The sequence below is a fragment of the Vespula pensylvanica genome, chromosome 13, assembly GCF_014466175.1.
Source record: "Vespula pensylvanica isolate Volc-1 chromosome 13, ASM1446617v1, whole genome shotgun sequence".
NCBI classification, from domain to species: Eukaryota; Metazoa; Arthropoda; class Insecta; order Hymenoptera; family Vespidae; genus Vespula; species Vespula pensylvanica.
The window spans coordinates 4,065,646-4,087,133 of NC_057697.1; the positions used below are offsets into that span (position 1 = coordinate 4,065,646).

General features: G+C 32.0%; 1 protein-coding gene across 2 annotated transcripts in view; it reads left to right on the plus strand.

Annotated features, from left to right (window-relative positions):
- Nucleotides 1-21,488, plus strand: part of LOC122633907 (beta-1-syntrophin) — a 543,550-nt gene that overhangs the window by 471,908 nt on the left and 50,154 nt on the right. For both annotated transcript variants that reach the window (XM_043822372.1, XM_043822373.1), the window contains exon 4: nt 1,539-1,747. In XM_043822372.1, the coding sequence (XP_043678307.1) occupies nt 1,539-1,747 (209 nt within the window). The remainder of the gene's footprint in view (nt 1-1,538; nt 1,748-21,488) is intronic.

A 21,488-nucleotide genomic window follows, 5' to 3' on the forward strand; every position in this document is an offset into this window, starting at 1 on the left:
GAGAGAGAGAGAGAGAGAGAGAGAGAGAGAGAGAGAGAGAGAGAAAGGATGGAAAAACAGGAAAGCAAAACAGGAATGACCGACTGGCAATATTTTTCTATCCATTACGCATTTTAATTGGATGTAAACAAAGTTAGGGAAATAAAGATCGTTCGGGGCTTAAATGGAAAATGTTATATATGTATGTGTGTATGTTATGTATGTTTGTGTATATATATATATATATATATATATATATGTGTGTGTAGGTAGACAAATGAATTAAACGAATGGGAGCAGCCAATCGGATTCGTCGTTGATGCAATCCGTCCGGCTATTATACGTGTTTGTAAATTATATACGTATATACTATATATATATATATTATATATGTATGTATATATATTTTTGGTAATCCTTTCTTTTTCTCTATTTTTTATTATTATTATTATAATTATTATTCTCTTTTTTTCCTTCTTTTTACATTTTTTTCTCAACATCAAAATGTCTCCGATAGCAAGAGTTACTCTCGTGAATTTTATACACATTTTAAGTTTGGTGGTTGTTCGGAAGAGGTTAGCAACGGAGAGAGGGAAACGAGAGACAGGGGATAAGAGAGGGAGGAAAGAAGGGTGGATGGTTCGTAGTCTTATGCCTCGTGACCGATCCAAAGTGCAATTTATGTCAGTCGTATCAAAGTTTTCGCGTTAAAGCTACGAAAAGGTTTACGAGGTACTAAGGTTCGCGGCACGAAGTCCAATTCGGTAGTCGTGTTACTTCTTCCGTTCTTACTCTTTCTGTCTCTCTCTCTCTCTCTCTCTCTCTCTCTCTCTCTCTCTCTCTCTCTCTCTCTCTCTCTCTCTCTCTCACACACACACACAGTCTTTCTCGATTTCTCTTCTGATTGGAGAACTTTAACCCTCTCTTACTCTCACTCTCACTCTCCCAATCAGGTGATTACGAAGAAAATACATTTACGAAGGTGCCTTGGCACTATTGCTTGTGTAATAAGATTATTAGATCTCCACCCCCTCTCTCATGTCTCCCTCCCACCCCTCCCGCTTCTCCTATTTCCATTCGAATCGAACCATTCGAAATTGCATGGATTATCCTTACTTTTCTTGTAATTGAGAGCACGAACCTTATATCGATATATTAGCTCAGTTTAAATATCTACCATTATAATACCTAGCAAATAGTTTTAATAGTACAAAGAATAATATCTAATAATAATAATAATAATAATAATAATAATAATAATGAGTGCAGAAAGATCGATGAAACTTATTCGAATTCTTATCAACGATTTAACATTTACATATAGTATATATACATATATTAATATATATATATATATATATTTTTTCTGTTCTCATTAACTTTATACTTTAGAAACCAATCACCCACATACACACATACACACATATATATATATCTCATCATACGATACATATATCTCCATTTAATTATAACAAAGCACATAGAGGAATGGAACGCTTCGATCAAGATCTCGTTCAAATGGATTAATTAACGTTCGTGTTACTTTGATTAAATTCCAGAGGGTCGAATCCTAGAATTACATTCACCCGATGGTGTTCACGAATGTTGGTTGAGAGCCGCTGACAACACAGAGGCAAACGTATGGTTCAACGCTTTACACTCGGCGCTAGCAGCACTCACTCTGAAGGCATTGAGACTAGCCTCAGCAGTTCCGGATCCGCCGCAGCTTCAGCACATTGGTTGGCTTGCGAGGAGGCACTGTCTGCAGGTAAGAAAAATCTTACGCTATTGTCACCATTCTCTCTGACGAATCTTACATTCTATCATCCTCTCTTTCCCTCTTTCTTTCTTCCCTCTTTCGTTTCCGCGGAACGATCTTCCCTCAGGGAAATGCTCGAGTCTGAGGAAGCGTCTGCTACTTGAGCACTTTCTCCTGTACCGAAATCGGATAGGCTGAGACTGCTCTTTTGTGAGTTCTCCCTTTGACAAAGCGTTGATGCAATAGTATATCTATCTGTCTGTCTGTCTGTCTGTCTATTTATCTATCTATCTATCTATCTATATGTCTGTCTTTATGTCTGTCTGATGCCTTACCCGCATCAGTTCGACGCGTTAAATTCGCACGAACACGAGGAAGGTAGGATCCTCTTTCCCTTTGGGCAACTTACGCTTAACTTGCTAATGTAAGATACTATTAATGAGAAATGAAATGTTTCCTTTAGCTTAGAACCGTAGTAATAAGGTTTTCTCTTTCTCTATCTCTTTGAAATCCTATCGGTTAATCGTACTATATGGTATTGTTGTTTCATATTATTCCATTTTATCTAATTATGAATCGACGAAGGATTGTTATTTATCTATTTCTATATTCGTTGTTTGTATTATCGTTTGATTATTAATAAAGAATTTTTGATATTTCTGTTATAAATATCGATTGCTTGAAGATTATTATTTATTACTGACAAGTATTTCGTATTGATACTACTGACTAATTTTCTATGGTTAATATATACTATAGACTGATTTATTATTAATAGGTTTATATGTTTCTCCTATTGGCTGATCATTTCTCGATCTAACTACTGTTAATCGATTCTTTTCTTTCTACCTTCAATATTTATATTATTATAGATATCGATTGCTTATCGATATTATAAATAGAATTATTTATTATTGATAAATATTTTGTATTTATATTACCGACTTATTTTCTAAGATTAATATACTCTTTATGATAGTTATAAATTTATACGTACTACTGTCTGACCTTATCTTGATCTAACTACTATTATTCGATTCCTTCTCTTCCAAGATCTTGAAATCTTTTAACGTAAGATGCTTTTAACGAAACACGAGACGTTACGTTTACGATGATACTTCGTATGAAAGACATATTTTTGTATAATCGTAATAAAGTTTATATCATTTACTCTTACCACTGTTTATATGATTCTTGAAACTTGGCGAAGAGTTATTATTGACCTGTACTACTAAATAATCCAATCTTATTCAATCATTTAATTACTTATATATATATACATATATATATATATATATTTATAATTATTTAATAACCATAACCGATCTCTCCGTCAATGATTTATCAAATTAATAATATATCTTATTAATAAATCCAAACTTTTTCGAAATATTAACTAAACTCTCGCGAACTCTTCTCTTTTCATTTAATTTTGGATATCGTTTCGTTCTTCTTTGTTTCTCCTTTTTCTTCTGTTTTCTTTTCTTTTCTTTTTTGTTTTGTTTTGTTTGTTTTTCATTATTCAAACGAAATGAAAGAAAAGAGGATTATCGTCATTAGATTATGCTTCACTCAATTAATCCTTATCCCGAATTAAACCTTTCTTCAGTCGAAGAGTGGAATACGTAAACAAAGAAAAGAAAAGAAAAGAAAAGATAAGAAAAGCAAAGAAAGAGAAAAGAGAAGAAACGAAATGAAAAGAAAACAAAACAAAAGGAACAACAAATGAACGAAGAAAAAGAAATGCAGAAGTTGCAAGAGTTTCGAAACAATTCCGTATAATTAAGTAAAGATGGCTCAGCTTAGTCGAAGTTAAAATGCGTCAGGATTTCGATATATATATATATATATATATATATATATATATATATATAAACGATCATTAGGTTTGCCGTTAAAAACGATAAATCCGACGCCTTCGAGGTTCTACCTAGGTAATTGTCCGGAAGGATCAGGCTCTTTCAATCGTTCGCTTCTCCTTTCGACTTTAATCGCCCCGAACCAGACCCCCAGAAGATTTTCACCGTTTAATACAACTCAGAAATCTATTCGAGAACATCCACAGCTTTAGATTAACCTAGAGCCTCTGTGTACATCGTTAAGATATTAATCGTTCAGAGCTTTTCCACGGAGTTATCGTTTCCTTTTATTTTTTTTCTTTTTCTTTTTTTTTCCGTCTCGTTTTCTTCTCTTTTCTTTTCAAGCCATCGAAGTATCCCCAAACGAGATCCTCGCGCAAATCTGTTTTAAGCACTAAATCTCGAGTCGGATATTTTTTTCTTTTTTTCTTTTTTTTTCTTTCTTTTCTTCTTTTCTTCTTTTTTTTTTTTTATTAATTTGTTTATTTACTCGTTCACTATTGTTATTATAATCGAACGCTCTAACTCACTTGGAGGCTAAAAGATGGCTAACGTAATCCATTTGGATAATTCTGATAATAAAGGTAAATGTTGTAAGTGTAATATTGTATAATTATCGTTTAATGTTATTTAATAAATATTATATGTGATATTATTTAATAGAAGTATGGTTTAATGGTAAATGCAATGTAGGAATTTTGACATTTTTTATCTTGGAAAACGGCTCGAGAAAGATTTTATTTATTTTTCGAATTGTTAAATAATTTTTTTCTTTTTTCAGCTCTTGTAATAAAGTATACTGTACTTTGAATGATTACAAACGAGTATATAGATATTTAATAAGCCACAGTTCAAAAATTATATAAAACCAAACTTGTCACTACACACACACACACACACACACACACACACACACACACAGATACATTATTTAATAAAAAATGCGTTTACACTGTAGTGACATTGAAATCTTTTATCTTGTAACAGTTCGAAGAAGATTTTATTTATTCTTCGAATTGTTAAATAATTTTGTAACATTTTTTTTTCTTTTTTCAACTCTTCTAATAAAGTATATCATTGAGAATTGAATGATTTACATTGAGACTTGAATGATTACAAACGAATATATATAGATATTCAATAAGTCACAGTTCAAAAATTATATAAAACCAAACTTGTCACCATAAGCACATAGACACACATATACACACATACAGATATATTCATACAAAGAGAAAGAGAGAGAAATATCTAGCAGTATAACGATTGAGCCACTGAACGAAATTGACAATTGAAACTTTGTCTCCTACCCTTATCCCTATCCTACAATACGAAATACAACGTGTCCCCATGAATAGATCCACTTTTAACTATCACAATCATCCCTAGCGAACTTTCGTAAATCCGTAAATCCGGAGAATCGGAAAGCTCGATCCCAAGACACTCTGCCACCCCCTCTACCCGACTTTACCCTCGCCTTACCCTTCGCCTTCTCCCTAGCCACCTTTTCTCCAACCCCCGTATAAAATTCGATCCATGGGACAGCCTAGAGCGTAGTAGGCAAGGAGGATTTAGAGTTACCCTTCTTGAAAGCGAGATTCGCCCCTGCCGAATCCGTTTGCGAAGCTGTCACTGGCAAGCCACAGGAGAGACACCGGAGGCGGTATAGCGAGTCAGAATGCTCCGCTGGTGGTCCTGGCAATAGTATGTGTACAAGAGAGACAGATAGATAGATAGATAGATAGATAGATAGATAGATAGATCGAGAGAGAGAGAGAGAGAGAGAGAGAGAGAGAGAGAGAGAGAGAGAGAGAGAGAGAGAGAGAGAGAGAGGATCGTCGGTAAGGCCAACGACGTCGGTACATCGACCCTGCCGTGTAACCTCGGAAATCGATAACTAATATATCGGCCCGTTCCGATATGGCCGTATTGATAAAGGACCATACCTCGCGTCGTAGGATGAGGTGAGAGGAGGAAGTCTCCAGCGAGAGAAGGATAGAACCAGACGTAGGAGGTGTCGACCAGCTTGGTTGGTTTGGGTACGAACACATAATTGATTGGCATTAGCGCACCTGATTGCCGTTCCTCTCTCTCTCTCTCTCTCTCTCTCTCTCTCTCTCTCTCATCTTCCTCCATCTCTTCAATATATCTACCATACCTATACCACCATCATCGTCATCATCGCCATCGTCATCATCTACACTTCCACCAACGTCTCCTTCGTAACTGTCCCGCGGGCTGCTTAAATAATACCACCCATCTATATCACCCTATCTACCACCCCTCATTCTCCCCATCTACCCGCTCCCCCATCGTAGTCGTCTACCACCTTGATTTCAACAAGCCCGACAGCAACACAGTTTCATCTACTCGAGCTGATGTCCGCGTGTTTGAACGAATCGGTCTCCTTCCTGATCGGCTAATATCGGATCCCTTGGATGAATTTAACTAGAAGGTATAGCTAACTGTCTACCTTCCTTCCTGTTTGTCCATCGACCTTCGTTGATCTCTCAGTAGATATACACTGTGAGTTGATATATTTGTGTGTAGGTGTGTGTAGATAACTATGTGTAAGCGTGTTGTATGTGTGTGTGTGTGTGTGTGTGTGTGTGTATGTATGTGTATAAGTATGGGTATATATGTATGCGTAATTAGCTATGTCTATTATTAATAATGAAGCATTATGTTAATCCGTTATCCGACATCGACTCAGATAATGATCACGTTGATACGTCAAAGTGTTTGTATTGAAGGTATATATGTATATATATATAGCTGAACTATAATTAATCGCGTATTGAAATAAGAGTTACTGGAATCGGCTCAGTATTGTATTTTCGAATTGTTTTTATCATTATTGTCATCATCATTATTATTATTATTATTATTATTATTATTATTATTATTATTATTATTATTATTATTATTACTGTTATTATTATTATATGATTAAATAATAATATATATTAATACTAATTATCCAAAAAAATATCTAATCATTTACATATGTGGGGAAAAAGGATTCTTATGTTATTTGTTATTAATATATTTAATATTAATATATATATATATAAACATAAACATATACGTATATATATTATTTTAATATATAATTTTATTATTACTATATTACATTATAACTTTATTATATATACATATACATACATACATATATATATATATTAATATATATTACTATTGAAAGGAATTATAAAAAGATTGCAATATATAATGATGTAATAAATAATATCACTTTTGTCAAGTATCGTTTAACAATGGCGTATATAAGTTTGTACATTTCGCGATAACGTGCCGACACATTCGTTCGAGTACCGATACTCATATATAAAACATATGTATATCTACATAGATATAGGTTACATTGAAGGTTCGCTTGAAGTTTCATATAGTTGATTTGCGGTCGCCTATAACAATATGATGTTCTCCAATAAAATCTCCGCATGAATGAGCTGCGAGCCAGCTCGGTTCGCTCTAGTACGTTTAAATACCACTTCGCTAATTAAATGACAGGAGAATCGAATTCGCGTGACTCTGATAAATAATACCCAATCCAGGCCAGGCCGACTCAACCCCCGAACCTCCAACCCTCAACTCCATTCCCATATCACTCTGGAAACTCAACGTTCAACTTTTTCCGTAAAATTCGATTCTCTAAATATCGGAAAACGTAATTCGATTCTGACCGCGGTGGTTAATCGCCGACGTAATAATCCGTTTAAATGGAAACGGATATAAAATAACAATTGACACACATATATATATATATATATACATGTATATATACCTATATATGTATGATAGATATATATATGTATGTATGTATATATATATATGTGTACATGTATATATTTGTATGTATGTATATACATGTATATTTATGTATATGTTTGTTTATATATGTATATTGTATATGTATACTTATTTGTTTCGAAATCTATTCTTTTTTGCTTTCTCTAACTTCCTCTTTTCTTTTTCTGACTTTTTGATGTTATTAATTAATTCTAAATGTTAAATGTTTATATATTATGTATATATACATGTATACATATATAAGAAAAGCATTATAAAACTTATTAATAAATTGAATACAATTCAACATATTGAATGTGACATAAGCTAGAGAATTGAATATTTTCATTAGAAAACTTCATAAAACTAAAAAAAGAAAAAAATAGAAAAATAGTGGTACTATAAAAAGTGTTATTTTGTTATTAACCCATTACGAAGTAATTTGTATTATTAATAATAGATTAATGTAGAAAATTTAATCTTATTGACAAATAATAATTTCTATAATTAACTAATACAAATTGATTCAAACAAAATTAATATTGAATAAATTAATAATTCATTTGTCCGATGGCTAGTGCTTAACATATTTTTTGTTTACAAAATTAAAAGGAAGAGGAAACGAAGAGCAAAAAAAAAAGAAAGTAAGTTGGAAAAACAGAAATAAAAAATGAAAGAACCATGTAGTCCTTGTTCACGAATGTGTAAATGTGAATACCAAATGAATTTTGTATAATCGCAATACACGTGTTTGGAATCTATTTCGTATTTGATAGGATCACGTAATTAGATAATATCGGATTGACGTTGTACTAGCGTTAATGACGAGCTATAGGTCCTGTCATCTGTTCGAGCGTGACATTGGAGATATGACGTGTGACATATCGAGATTAAGAACTCGCTGACGGATTAATTATCGCTGGTGTTAATTATTATAACATGTTTACGTTGACGAAGAATGATAACGATAATAATGACGACGACGATCATCGTCATCACCGTCGTCGTCATCATCATCATCATTATCATTATCAGCGAACCGATCGAGCACAATTTATATTATCAAAATTGCCGATATCGAATAAAAAAATAGTGATTATAACAGCAGAAATATCAAGAAATATATTTGCTAACACGATTCCGATTATACTATTATATAATGTTTATAATATATTAATAATATTATATTTAATTAGTATATACAATATACATATATATACATAATATATTATATATATATACACATTATATATATAAATATATTTGCTAACAAGATTCTGATTATAAATTATAATATTTATAATATAATAATATTATAATTATTATATCACACAATTAAAATAATAATAAAGATGTTTATATATATATATATTAATTACAATAATAATATGTGCATATATATTAACTACAATAATAATACATATATATATAATATTTAATTATAATAATAATAAAAATATATATGTGTATATATTAATTAGAATAATAATACTTACACACACACACACACACACACACACACATACATGTACGTATATGTATATATTATTATTTGAAAAAAAAAAAAAAAAAAAAAAAAAAAAAAAAAAAAAAAAAAAAAAAAGAAATTTCCTTCCAAAATAGAAAAGAATTTATCTCGCAAAATAGAATTCCACAATTTTACGTCGAATACTCGCTCGTCTTATTTCGTTTAGACTTCGTTTTCTTGATTCTATTTTTTCCATCTCTCTCCCTCTCCCTCTATCTCCCTCTCCCCTTCTCTTCTCTCTCTCTCTCTCTCTTCTTTTTCATTCGACGAGAGAAGTCAGTTTTCAGAGACTGGCATGCCAGCTAGCGAACGTTCCAGTGTTGAACGGCCCTGTCTTTTGCGAGACTGACACTTTATTGCACCCGTATATACAAGATTAGAGGGGGTGGGTTTGGAAGAAGGAGGTGAAGGGAAGGGGTGGGGGATGACTACGACGACGAGGAAATTCCAGCGTTCTTGGATATCGTGTACTTTCGAGGTCGTCTCTTCTTCGTCTCCTAACGCTCCTTCCACTTCCCCTCTTTCCTCTCACCCTCAATTTCCCTCTCCCTTCCTTCCTTCCTTCCTTCCTTCCTTCCTTCCTTCCTTCCTTGCTTGCTTTCCTTCCACCCTTACCTCCAAGCTAGCTCAGGTATTACAAGAACGATCTTACAAATTCAATATGTGAAGTTGGTTGAATTTATCGCCGTGGTGCGTACATCAATGCCGTTGCTTCTCTCTCCCCCCTTTCCCCCCCACCCCCGCTATCACCCCATTTCCATCTCCCCTCGTTCATTTTTCCTCACTTCAGCTTTATCGTACGACGTTATGATGTCCTGGTGTGCGAACCATATCATACGGATCGCAAATATATGTAACGATCGCGACGATGTAAAATGGTTTAATATGATGAAGAATAGTTTCGAGTATATATATATATATGTGTGTGTGTGTGTGTGTGTTTTTATTATTTTAGTATATTGTATCTATTCTAGAAGTTGCGTCCACATTTTCAGAAACATCCTATATAAGTTTATATATATATATATATATGTATATAAGTATATAAGGTTATGTATATTTATTTATATATATAATATATATATAGGTCGAGTACAATATACTCAAGATTAGTTGTATAGATATATAATGTATATATAAGGTTATATATATATATATATATATAATATAGGTCGAGTATAATATACTTAAGGTTATATATATATATATATATAACTAATCTTTACGCGTTCGAGAAAAGTAATTGTTCACATAAAATAATAACGATAAATTTCGAATAAAAGCGAAATTATTTTCGAGAGTAAAAGAGAGAGAGATACATAGAGAGAGAGAGAGAGAGAGAGAGAGAGAGAGAGAGAGAGAGAGAGAAAGAGAGAGTGAGAGGAAACGATAGCTTTTATGGTGTTGGAGTGAAAGAGGTTATAGTTAAGAGGAAAAGAGAGAGAGAGAGAAGGAATGAAGGAAGGAGAGTTGAGATTATTCTAGCAGCCACGGGGAAAAGTTAATGCTCCTTGGTACTTTCGGAAACGCGTCCATGAGAAAAGCGTAGAAACGGTTCAACGCGAAACAATATTTACGAGAGTGATTATCCGAGCTTTAAAGTAAAAATATTATTGAATTACGAGTCCGAAGTTCATTCTACTCCGCGTTTACTACTCTTCCCCTTCTTTTCTTCCACTCGTTTGCTTTCTACCCTCTCTACTCTCTTTACCCTCTCCTTCTTTCTCCCTCCCTCTTTTTTTCTCTTTCTATCCGACTTAACCGAACTTATTAAATTACTAACTGCAAAATTAACGGTGCTTCGAATAAATGCGTTTTAATTAATTCCACGTAATAATGAAGAGTCCTACTCGGTATATTTTTCTTACTTCTCTTTCTCTCTCTCTCTCTCTCTCTCTCTCTCTCTCTCTCTTTATCTCTGTATATATATATCTTTCTCTTTCTCTTTCTGTTTCTCTTGATTTTTCTTTCTTTTTTTTTTTCTAAATCAAGGTTAATGTAATCGTGCTAAAGTAAAGGTTCTTGCATTTAATTAGTTCCGGTTATATAATATACATTATTTCTGTGTTTTGCTACCAACAATGTTTTCTCCTTTCCATTCGTGTATATGACCATGCGAACCTACATTGTTCTTTTTATAAACCGTCTCGAGAATAAATGAAAAGGAGTTTGCTCTCTTTCTTTTATTCTCTTTCTCTCTCTCTTTCTTTTTCGCTCTCGTTCTTCCAACGCCGATGGAATCTCACGAATGACCGCTCGAAGAACTCCTTTCTATGGCTTTGTAAATCGACGAAAAGGGAAATAACTATGAAAGGAAAATGGACATCGTGTGGTATGGGTATTTAATAACCGTCGAATCCTTCTATTCTCCCATAGGTTTCTCATTTTCAATAGATAGGCGACATTTCTTCTCCCTTTGAATTTATTCTATCTATCTTGAAATAAAATCAACATACCCGGTGGTCCTCGGTTCAATATTCTCAATACTCTAGATAATATATAATTTCTTATTTCAATTCTATATATTTCATTATCGATATTCATCGTCGAAATTGTTAAATCCCGTTTGAATAATTTTTATTGTCATTAAACGATCCTTCGTCTCGGTTTTAAACGACGAAGAGTAAAGCATTAAGATTACATCAAATATTAAGATCCATCGAATTTCTTTTGAAAATTTCTTTAGATTGGAAAAACGATTGACGAATCGTGGGGATGAAAATCGATGTCTTGTAAGAAAAAAAGAAAGAAAAAAGAAAAAAAAAAAAGAAAAAATAGAAGAAAGAAGAAAATTTAGAAAAAGCGACTTAAATATACTTTAATAATATTTATCCCCACAAACAAGATATTGAAGGTATCAGATCGATAATATTTACATAGGGTGAAAATTGAGAAGAAAAAAAGAATGTTAACGCTGCCATCCAATATCTCGTGATTTCTATGAGAGAATAAATATACGAGAAAATAAATTCAATCTCACTTTGATTCTACCATCACGCGAAAAGCTCATACGCGTGTGTGTATATGTCTCCTACATATATTGTGACGGTACAAACTGCGTCTACATCGTTCTACCACTCCTGAAAATATATAACTCCTGAAAAAGTAGGAATGTTCGTCCAGAAATTAATAATAGGACACGATTTCTCGCATACATATTTTTCTATTTGCGTTAACGTAATGACCCGGTCAACTTCTATGTTCTCGGAAAGATAGGATATTTTCCTACGGTTGCCTTATAAACGAGGCCACCATGCTTTTCCCAAACCGCCGAGGCTACGAATAGGGGTATTAAAGCAAATGAAGTAAAATGGGTCAAAAGCTTATTCGCATGGTCGTTGTTTGCATAGGATAAAGGTACGAGAGAGGTATAGAAAAAAAAAAAAGAGAGAAAAAATACATATACATATATATATATATATATACACACACATAGAAAGAGAGAGAAAGAGAGAGAGAGAGAGAGAGAGAGAGAGAGAGAGAAAGGAAGCAAATATTCTTGTTGGTAAAAGAGATGAGATGGTGGTGGAGGGGGAAGGGGGGAGGAGAGAGGGGGTAGTGCGTAAGAGAGAAAACCATGTACACTCTTTTACTGGGTCCACGAACCACCGTCACAAAGATTTTCTCTTTTTTTTTTTATTCCCTTCCCCTTCCTTTTCTTTTCCCCCCTATTTTTTTCAAATTTCTTTTTCTTTTTTCTTTCTTTTTTTTTTTTTTCGTTTCTTCTAGCTCGCAAAGTTTCTCGACGTTGAACGAGGAAAGGTTTTCCCTTGGAGAAAATACGTGTCTCTCTCTCTCTTTCTTTCTTTTTTTTTGTGTTAGTGTGTATGTTTGTGTGTTAGTGTATGTGTATGTGTACACAACGAATAGTCGAGACGGATACGACCGTAGGAAAATCCTTACTGCAGATCGTGACGAGAGAGGGTAACGATACATTTTGTTTCATTGGGACAAAGAGAAAGAGAGAGAGAGAGAGAGAGAGAAGAAAAAAGTATCTTTATGAAACAAAATCGATAGTACACTTATATTTTTGAAGAAAAGAGATGAACGTGTCCGATTAATGTCTAGACTTTACTTTCTTGTCATACTCGATAATAATACGAAGAATTAGTATTGATCTTATTGCATGATTGCATGGAAAGAAAAAAATATGCAATTGTCTTTCTTGATCTCTCTTTTTTTTGTTTTTTTTTTATAAAAAAAAGAAAAAAGGAAGAAAAGGGGAAGGATGTTCGAAAAATTTAATTCGATTAGAATTATGGAAGTATGTCGGTTTTGTATCGTACGATTGATCTTGAAAACTGAATATTGATAAAGAATATATCATTTTCAATGAAAGTTTACATTAATTGCGATTCTGTTTTCAAGGACACTTCTTAGAATCGTATTTCAGAAGAAGCTTTTTTGAATGTTAGAATCGTGATTCTAATATCACATTCGTATCGCACACTCGACGTAAAAGATATATTAAAAAGAAAAGAAAAAAGAAAAAAGAAGTTCAAAAGTTGAAAGAGGAATTTTCAAATTTTCAAATAAAACTATGAAAAGTAGAAAACGATCCTACAATTATATTATATATTCTATAATTTTATATTTTATGATTTCGAAAATTTATAATAACAGGGATTCTTAAATCTACTAATATACGAACATATTAAAAAAGAAAAAAAGAATAAATATATATATATATATATATATATATGTATGTATAAAAAAAAAATATATATATATTACACATAAACAGAATAACACCCATACGAAATACAAAAATATGATTACTATCTCCAAATTACATTTCACTCGATCACAAAAAGAATTATAACAAATCTCCAAAAAATCAAATGGTCCACATATTTACTGCTTCAAATTTGAAAGAACGAAATGCGATTGAAAGAGGAAAAGAAAAGAAAGAAAGGAAAAACAAGAAACAAAAAATAACAACAAAAACAAAAACAAAAAAACAAAACGCCACAAAAAACAGAACACGAAAGAAGATAAAAAAAAAAAGAAACAAAAAAAAAAAAGGAAATATTTCGAAAGCGATTTGAGAGAATACGAGGAGGGGTTGTGGGGGTGAGAAGGGAGGATAGGGGCGGTGGTTGAAACTCGACGCGTTGATTTATCTCGTACTGTGAGAGAGTGTGTAATCACGCATGCGAAAACGGAAACAGGGTGAAACTAGTATCCAGTTACGTAACGTTACGTTATGTTACGTTATGTTACGTTACGTTCGTCCTTCTCACACCATCCCTCTCTTTCCCACTTGCCTCTCGCAGTCCCAGCAATAGCTGCAACGTAGGGGCAACGCGTAATCTCCGCGACGGTATATCACGTGAAGGATTTTCGAGTAAAAGCGTCGCGACGCTGCGTCCCAGCAACGTTTCGTTCCTCCTCAACTTACACATGTTCTATTACTGTATCCTTGGTCAGTAGTACTCGTCGTCGTTAGGGGTTCCAACATAAAACATATCTATTTACTAATATTATCCTGTGACCCTCAACTTTCATCCCCCATTCTCAATGTTCATCCCCATTCTCATCTCCTACCCTCGTTTTATATCCCCTCTGTATCTGTCTCTTTCTCTCTCTGTTTTTCCGTCTTTGTACATATCGGTACGGTAACGTCTTTGGTCCCGTTATTAATTTTACCCCTTTCCATCCCTCGTGACTACCTCTACTTTTATGTTTTAAAGCTCACGTCGACGATATTGTATGTTTGGAATTGTTATTTTATTACTGGCATAAAGATTAAGGGAAATTAGGTCGCTTGATTTAGGAGACTTCTTGGGATATATCTCTGTATATATATATATATATATTTTAAAATATATATATTTATATGTATATATATATGTATATCTACTTAAATAAGTATATATATATATTTAAATATATATATTTTTTTGTTTTATCTTTATTTCGGTTTTCCTTCAGACAGAATTAAATTAAAAAAAGGATCGGAAGAGTTAAATAATTTCGAAAAAAAAAAATGAAATGGCTGAACGAAAGGAGAAAGATAAAAGGAGGCTGATGTTATTTACTGGATAAATATTTTTACACGTTTCAACAGTATTTTATATAAATTGATCAGCATTTTTATACGTTCGATCAGTGTTTTAAATAAATCGTCAATAATTTTGAACGTTTGATCAGTATTTTAAATAAATCATTAGTATTTTTATACATCTGATCAGTAGTTCGAGTAAATCGTCATCATTTTTAAATATTCGATCAATATTTTAAATAAATCATTAATATTTCTATACATTTCATCGGTATTTTGAATAAATCGTCAATTTTTTTTTTTTTTTATATACGTTTTATCAGTATTTTATATAAATCGTCAGTACTTTTATACATTCGATCGAATATTTTAAATATATCGTCAACATTTTTATACGTTCGATCAATATTTCAAATAAATCGTCGTGAAGAGAAAAGTAGAGTGATACTATTTACTGAATTAGTATTTTTATACGTTTGATCAGTATTTTGAATAAATCGTCAGTATTTTTATACGTTCGATCAATATTTCGAATAAATCGTCAGTATTTTTATATGTTCGATCAATATTTTATTTAAAACTTCAATATTTTTAAACATTTAATCAGTATTTCATATAAATCGTCAATAATTTTACACGTTTAATCAGTATTTTATATAAATTTTCAATATCTTTAAACATCTTATAAGTACTTCAAATAAATCGTTAGTATTTTTATACGATAAATCTGTATTTTATATAAGTGATCAATATTTATAACAAAATATTAAGACGTTATATAAATTATCAATACACATATACATCCCTTAAATTTAATTATCTATATCGGCCAAACTACTCATATAACATATTGATCATTCATTTTACATAATAGTTATCATTAATTGATAAAAAAATATTTGATCCAATAAATGAAAGTAAAAATAAATTTACTATGACTTTTGTGATTAAGAATTAAGTTAGAAAATTAGAAAGGTATGTATGTGTGTATTAAAATTTTTGTTTTGTTTTTCTATTTGAAGTAAGTAAATTGAACGCTAATCTGATGTAATCTCTCTATATGCTTCAAAAAAAAAGAACGAAAAAAAAAATGAAAAAAAAAAGAATCAAGGATATTACGAAATTTTTGAACGAACAAAAATGTATTAAAGAAAAAGCAAAAAATGAAAATAGTAAACAAAATTAATAACGATAATAAATATGGAAAAGAAAATAAATAAATAAATAAATAAATAAATAAATAAATAAATAAAAAATCTATATCACAAAAAATCCCTGTAAACTCATATCCCAATCTAATCCATCTAATTCAATCTCCAATCTCTCTAATCGCTCCATTATTTTTCTTATTAAATTAAAATCATATTAAAATCAACGAAACGACGATATATTTGGAAGGAAAATAATAAAAATCAAATGTGAAGAAACTTTTCGACATATTTTTCGAATTTTAATACTTTTTGATACCCTTCGAATTAGTACGGTCACAAACGTTCGTCTTCGATTAAGTTTTATAGTCTCTATCCTTTTCTAATCCACGTATTCGATGGAATTAACTCTAATACTCGAATGGCCATCAAGCAAAATACCAGAGGAATAATTTTAAAGCGTTGTATTCTCACGTCGCGTAACGATATGTTTCGTTCAATCCTTTCTGTCTCGGTTTTTCGCTTTAACGAGCTTACGACGGCCGATACAGCACTTGCATGTACCACTTAATGGCCCTATTTTAGTTGCCCGATTTGTCCGGTCTAATCGCTCGACGACTATAACCTCTTTATTCGAATAGGAATTCTAACGGTGAAATAGAGTATTATTCTATGAATTTACAAACGAATTTACAAAGGAGTATTCCTCTATTATTCACTCGAGAGAAGAAAATATGAATATAAAAGAAAAGAAAAATAAAATGGAAAAAGAAAAAAAGGAGAAAAGAAAAGGAAAACAAGAATTTTATATTCAATAGATATTAGAACGATCACAGATAAGTGATAATTAACGAATGATACGTCGAAACAAATTGTTGAAAATTTATCGCAAACGAAACCTCCTAGTAATTTTCGAAAATTCTTTTCACCGTCTGCATTCATGCGGATTCAATAATGCAATTAGCAAATGAAAACGAAAAGAAAAACAATTTCTACAGAAATGACTAATGAGATTACTTCCTTTTATCTTTTATTTATTTATTTATTTATATATTTATTTATTTATTTTTCTCTTTTCATCAACCTTTCGCGTAAATCACATGATTCATAATCTCGTTTTAACGAAAGGGATGAATATTTTTCGTTTAACTACAACTACATCTTTCGCGTTTTCATTTCCCTTCAAATACCGGCACACAATTTTCTTCGTTTATTTTATAAAGAAAGAGAGTCAAAAAAGAACAGAAGAAAAAGAAGGACGCGCGACGCGATTAATTTTGGTGTATGCATTAGAAGGACGAACGTGAGAGAAAAAAAAAAAGAAAGAAAAAAGAAAAAAAGGAAGAAAAGTTTATTAGAAAGATAGAAGAGATAAGTGAGATAAAGAGAAAAAAAGCGATGAGTGGGGAAAATGGAAGAAGAAGAAGAAGAAGAAGAAGAAGAACAAGAAGAAGAACAAGAAGAACAAGAAGAAGAAGTTAAAGCTTGTTTTAAAGCTCTCAACGAGTTCCGTAATATTCAAAGAGCGTGCATCGCGATTGTTCCGAATAGAAAATCATCGTGGAAAATTCATGGAACTCGTACACCTATAAAATAGTGCGTTTTACGTTCCTTAATAGTGGCCATTCAGCAGAACTCAACTGAGTTTCTACGGTGATCCACTTTTACCTCTTTCGTACGGACGTTTTTCTCCCGGCGACGAGTACTCGTCCTTTGCCTATTGAAAATTAAATGTGGGGAAAATTAGGAAAATTTACCTTGATTATACAGAGTGAACCGTATCTAACGCTTAGCTATTGAAAATTTTTATCCTCCACCCTCCCTCCCCCTCCCCCCTCTCCTCTTTCTCCTCCTTTCAATATTTTCTTTCTGTTTTTCTTTTTTTCTTCTTCTTTTTTCTTCTTTTTTCTTTTAATCGTTAATCTACTCGATCGATTCGGAACATATTTTTTGTTCTTTTCATTATTTCTCTATTTTATTTTTCTTTTTCCTTTTCTTCTTCCATTTAATTAATCGTCGAAAAGATTTTTCAAATCGAATTTCATCGAGAATGATTATATCGTCGATTCAATCACATTGAATTATAAAGTCGTTGTAATACTTTGTATATAATTTTTATGTTTCTACGTGGTTACCACTATCGTTATCGTTATCGACAATTTTAATTCGATTAATAATTTTCTTAACTCGTCATAACGATGTTACTCGTACTTACGTATCCACGTAATATTTTATATTACAACGAGATTCAGATAAACTGTTTCTAAATTACTTTCGATCGAAATTGCAAATATTAGAAAATATTATACCCGTCGAGATATCCGTACACGAAGATTGATTGTTTAACAAAAAGAAAAAAAAAAAACACAAAAAAACAAAAAAGAAAAACAAAAAAAAAAGCAGAGGAAAAGAAAAACGAACAACTAATGTACTCCGATATATTTTTCTATACCATTGAAAATATCGAAGATAATCGATAGTAAAAAATAAAGTAAAAAATGGAACACGAGGTATATGTACACGGAAATACTTCGAATTCAAAATACCTAACATACAGTGATCGTTCAACGTGATTCACTCTGTAGAATCAAGAATGCGACTTATCCACACAAATACACATACATGCACACACGTGTACAAATATACACACGTGTACACGCATATACATCACATACACACACGTTCACACGTTCACACGTTTACACATTTTTCAACAGATGCATCGCTCACGAATGAAAATCTCAGGGCGGCCTTAAGGCTCGTTTTAAGTCGATTTCGAAGAGATCGCAACATTTACGAGCGCCACGTCGTTTTCTCCTGACGGCATCAACGATGGCGTCCCGACGCCTATTCCTCAGCACATTTACGACTTTCTTATTCTCCTATCTCTCGCCAATCACGTTTCCTTTTGCACTCTTTCTTCTTTTCTTTTTTTTTTTTTTCTTTTTCTTTTTATTTTCTTTTTTTCATCCGCCATCATCATCTTTACACCAAACCACCAAATTCATTCGGATTTATCATTTTTTTTTGTCACCAATAAGGAGAGATATTCAAAAAATTTTGCAGTATATGCCATCGAATAATATCGTAATGATCGTCCTTGTAGTCGCACTTCTATAGCAGATCGATCATTTTTGCTTGAGAGAGAAAAAGATATATATATATATGTGTGTGTGTGTGTGTGTGTGTGTTCATCTCTTTCATATATAAAAAAAAATAAATAAATGAATAAATGATATCATCATAATAATAAGATGATATCAGTATAAGTATTATCATCGTTATTATAATATTATATTATATAGTATTATTACATAATATATAATATAATATTTAGTATATTTCAAATAAAACAACTCGATATAATGATCAGTATTATCATAATCGTTATTATAATATTATGTTATATAGTATAACATTATATAATATTTAATGTAATACTAAGTATATTACAAATAAAATAACTCGATACCATTATCAATATCATCATCATCATCGTTATTATAATATTATATTATATACTATACTATTAGTTACTTGCATATATTATTATATTATATAGTATATATTAACATAAATATTATACAATAGTATAAATATTATATTACATACTACAATATTATATACTAATATAAAAAAAAAAAAATAAATAAATAAATAAAGGAAAAAAAGATTCAATTACAAATCAAGTATAATTCATCGTCCGGATAAATCATTAAACAATTTCAATTCACAGAATATTCAAATTATTCCTATCATGGCACATATACCTATCTAAATAAAAATCAACAATGTATTTTCTTTTCTTCTTTTCTCCAACGATTTAACGATTCACTTCCAATACGATTTTAATTTATATCGACCGTTATCGGATTTCACAAATCGACCTCGAATCGACGAATCTATCTACATCGAATCTAACATCGAATCGAATTCGCGTAAATATTTTTGTTCCTTTATAATATTTGATAATATAAAAACGAAATACTCTTGGGAAGGTGTAAGAGGAGATAGAGTTTGGGGGTGGCAATAAGGTGTAGTGATGTACTAGGGGTAGGTGATAGGGGTGGAAGATGGGAAGGACATCGATGGAATTAAAATTCGCCGTCAAGATAAAATCTCTTCTCACGGGAATGAGGTTCGCGATAAGCAAGTCGATCCACATTAAAAAGTTTTCATCCTTGCGATTTGCCATTACCAACCAGCTCCCTCTACTCTTCACATCCAATCACATCCACCCTCACTCTTACCCTCACCCTCACCTTCATCCCCATTCTCTCTCTCTCTCTCTCTCTTTCTCTCTCTTTCTCTCTCACAATCTACGAACCATTGGACTCTTCGCTTTATCGCGTTTCGTTACAGTTTCTTCTTAAACTTTCCGGCCATGGATATGATGCTCTTCCATCCCTTCGTCTCTTCATCCCCTTTCCCCCCACCATCTCATCCCCCTGTCACTCATCCCTACTACCACCACCAGTACTCTACTTACCATGATTTTACAGAATTCTTTCGAAGTTCAACGAATGTCGACGACGGTTAGTTCCTTTTCAAGATGAAATTTCATCTCGTTTATCTCGTTCGTCTTGTTCATAAAGAGAGAGAGAGAGAGAGAGAGAGAGAGAGAGAGAGAGAGAGAGAGTGTGAGTGTGAGTGAGAAAAAAGAAAAGTCATTGGTGTAACTAGCTAACGAAGACCAACCCGCATTTTCTTCGAAACTTTTCTTTCCTTCTTCTTCTCTCTCTCTCTCTCTCTCTCTCTCTCTCTCTCTCTCTCTCTCTCTTTCTCATCACCTTCCCTTTCCCTTCCTTCTTACTCTTCTTTCATCGATAAATCATGATACGTAAAGTCGCGAGATTACGATGTCCGTATATCTTTCTCGTCTATTCGTGTATTATTCTTCTGGTTCGTTAATACTGTACAATCGAACTATTCTTTTCTCGAGCGATTCGATCTTCATCCGACATTTGATTCGACATTTTGATTCCTTCATTTTGCTTACATTCGTTTTTTCTCGTCTTTTTTATATCTTTATATTTCTTCTTTTTTTTCTTCTTTTCTTTTCTTTTCTTTTTCGTTGTTGTTCAGGAAGATAAAATGTTATCATCATGTTGAATTGTTTTTTTTTATTGTTTATGTTAAAATATGTTGGGTTGAAATCGTTTGAAAACGTTAAAATGTGTTTATAGGGTGTAACGTTGTTCTTTTTTTCTTTTCTTTTGCTTCTTTTTGTTTTTGTTTTTGTTTTTCTTTTCTTTAAGTTTATCGATTAAAATAATATCTCATCGTTTTAATCAAGTTGATAACGTACAACTACATGCAGGTACTTTTCAGCAAAACGTGTTTATAACATTTATAATATTTTATTCTTTATAATTGTTTTTTTTTTCTTTTTCCTTTTTTT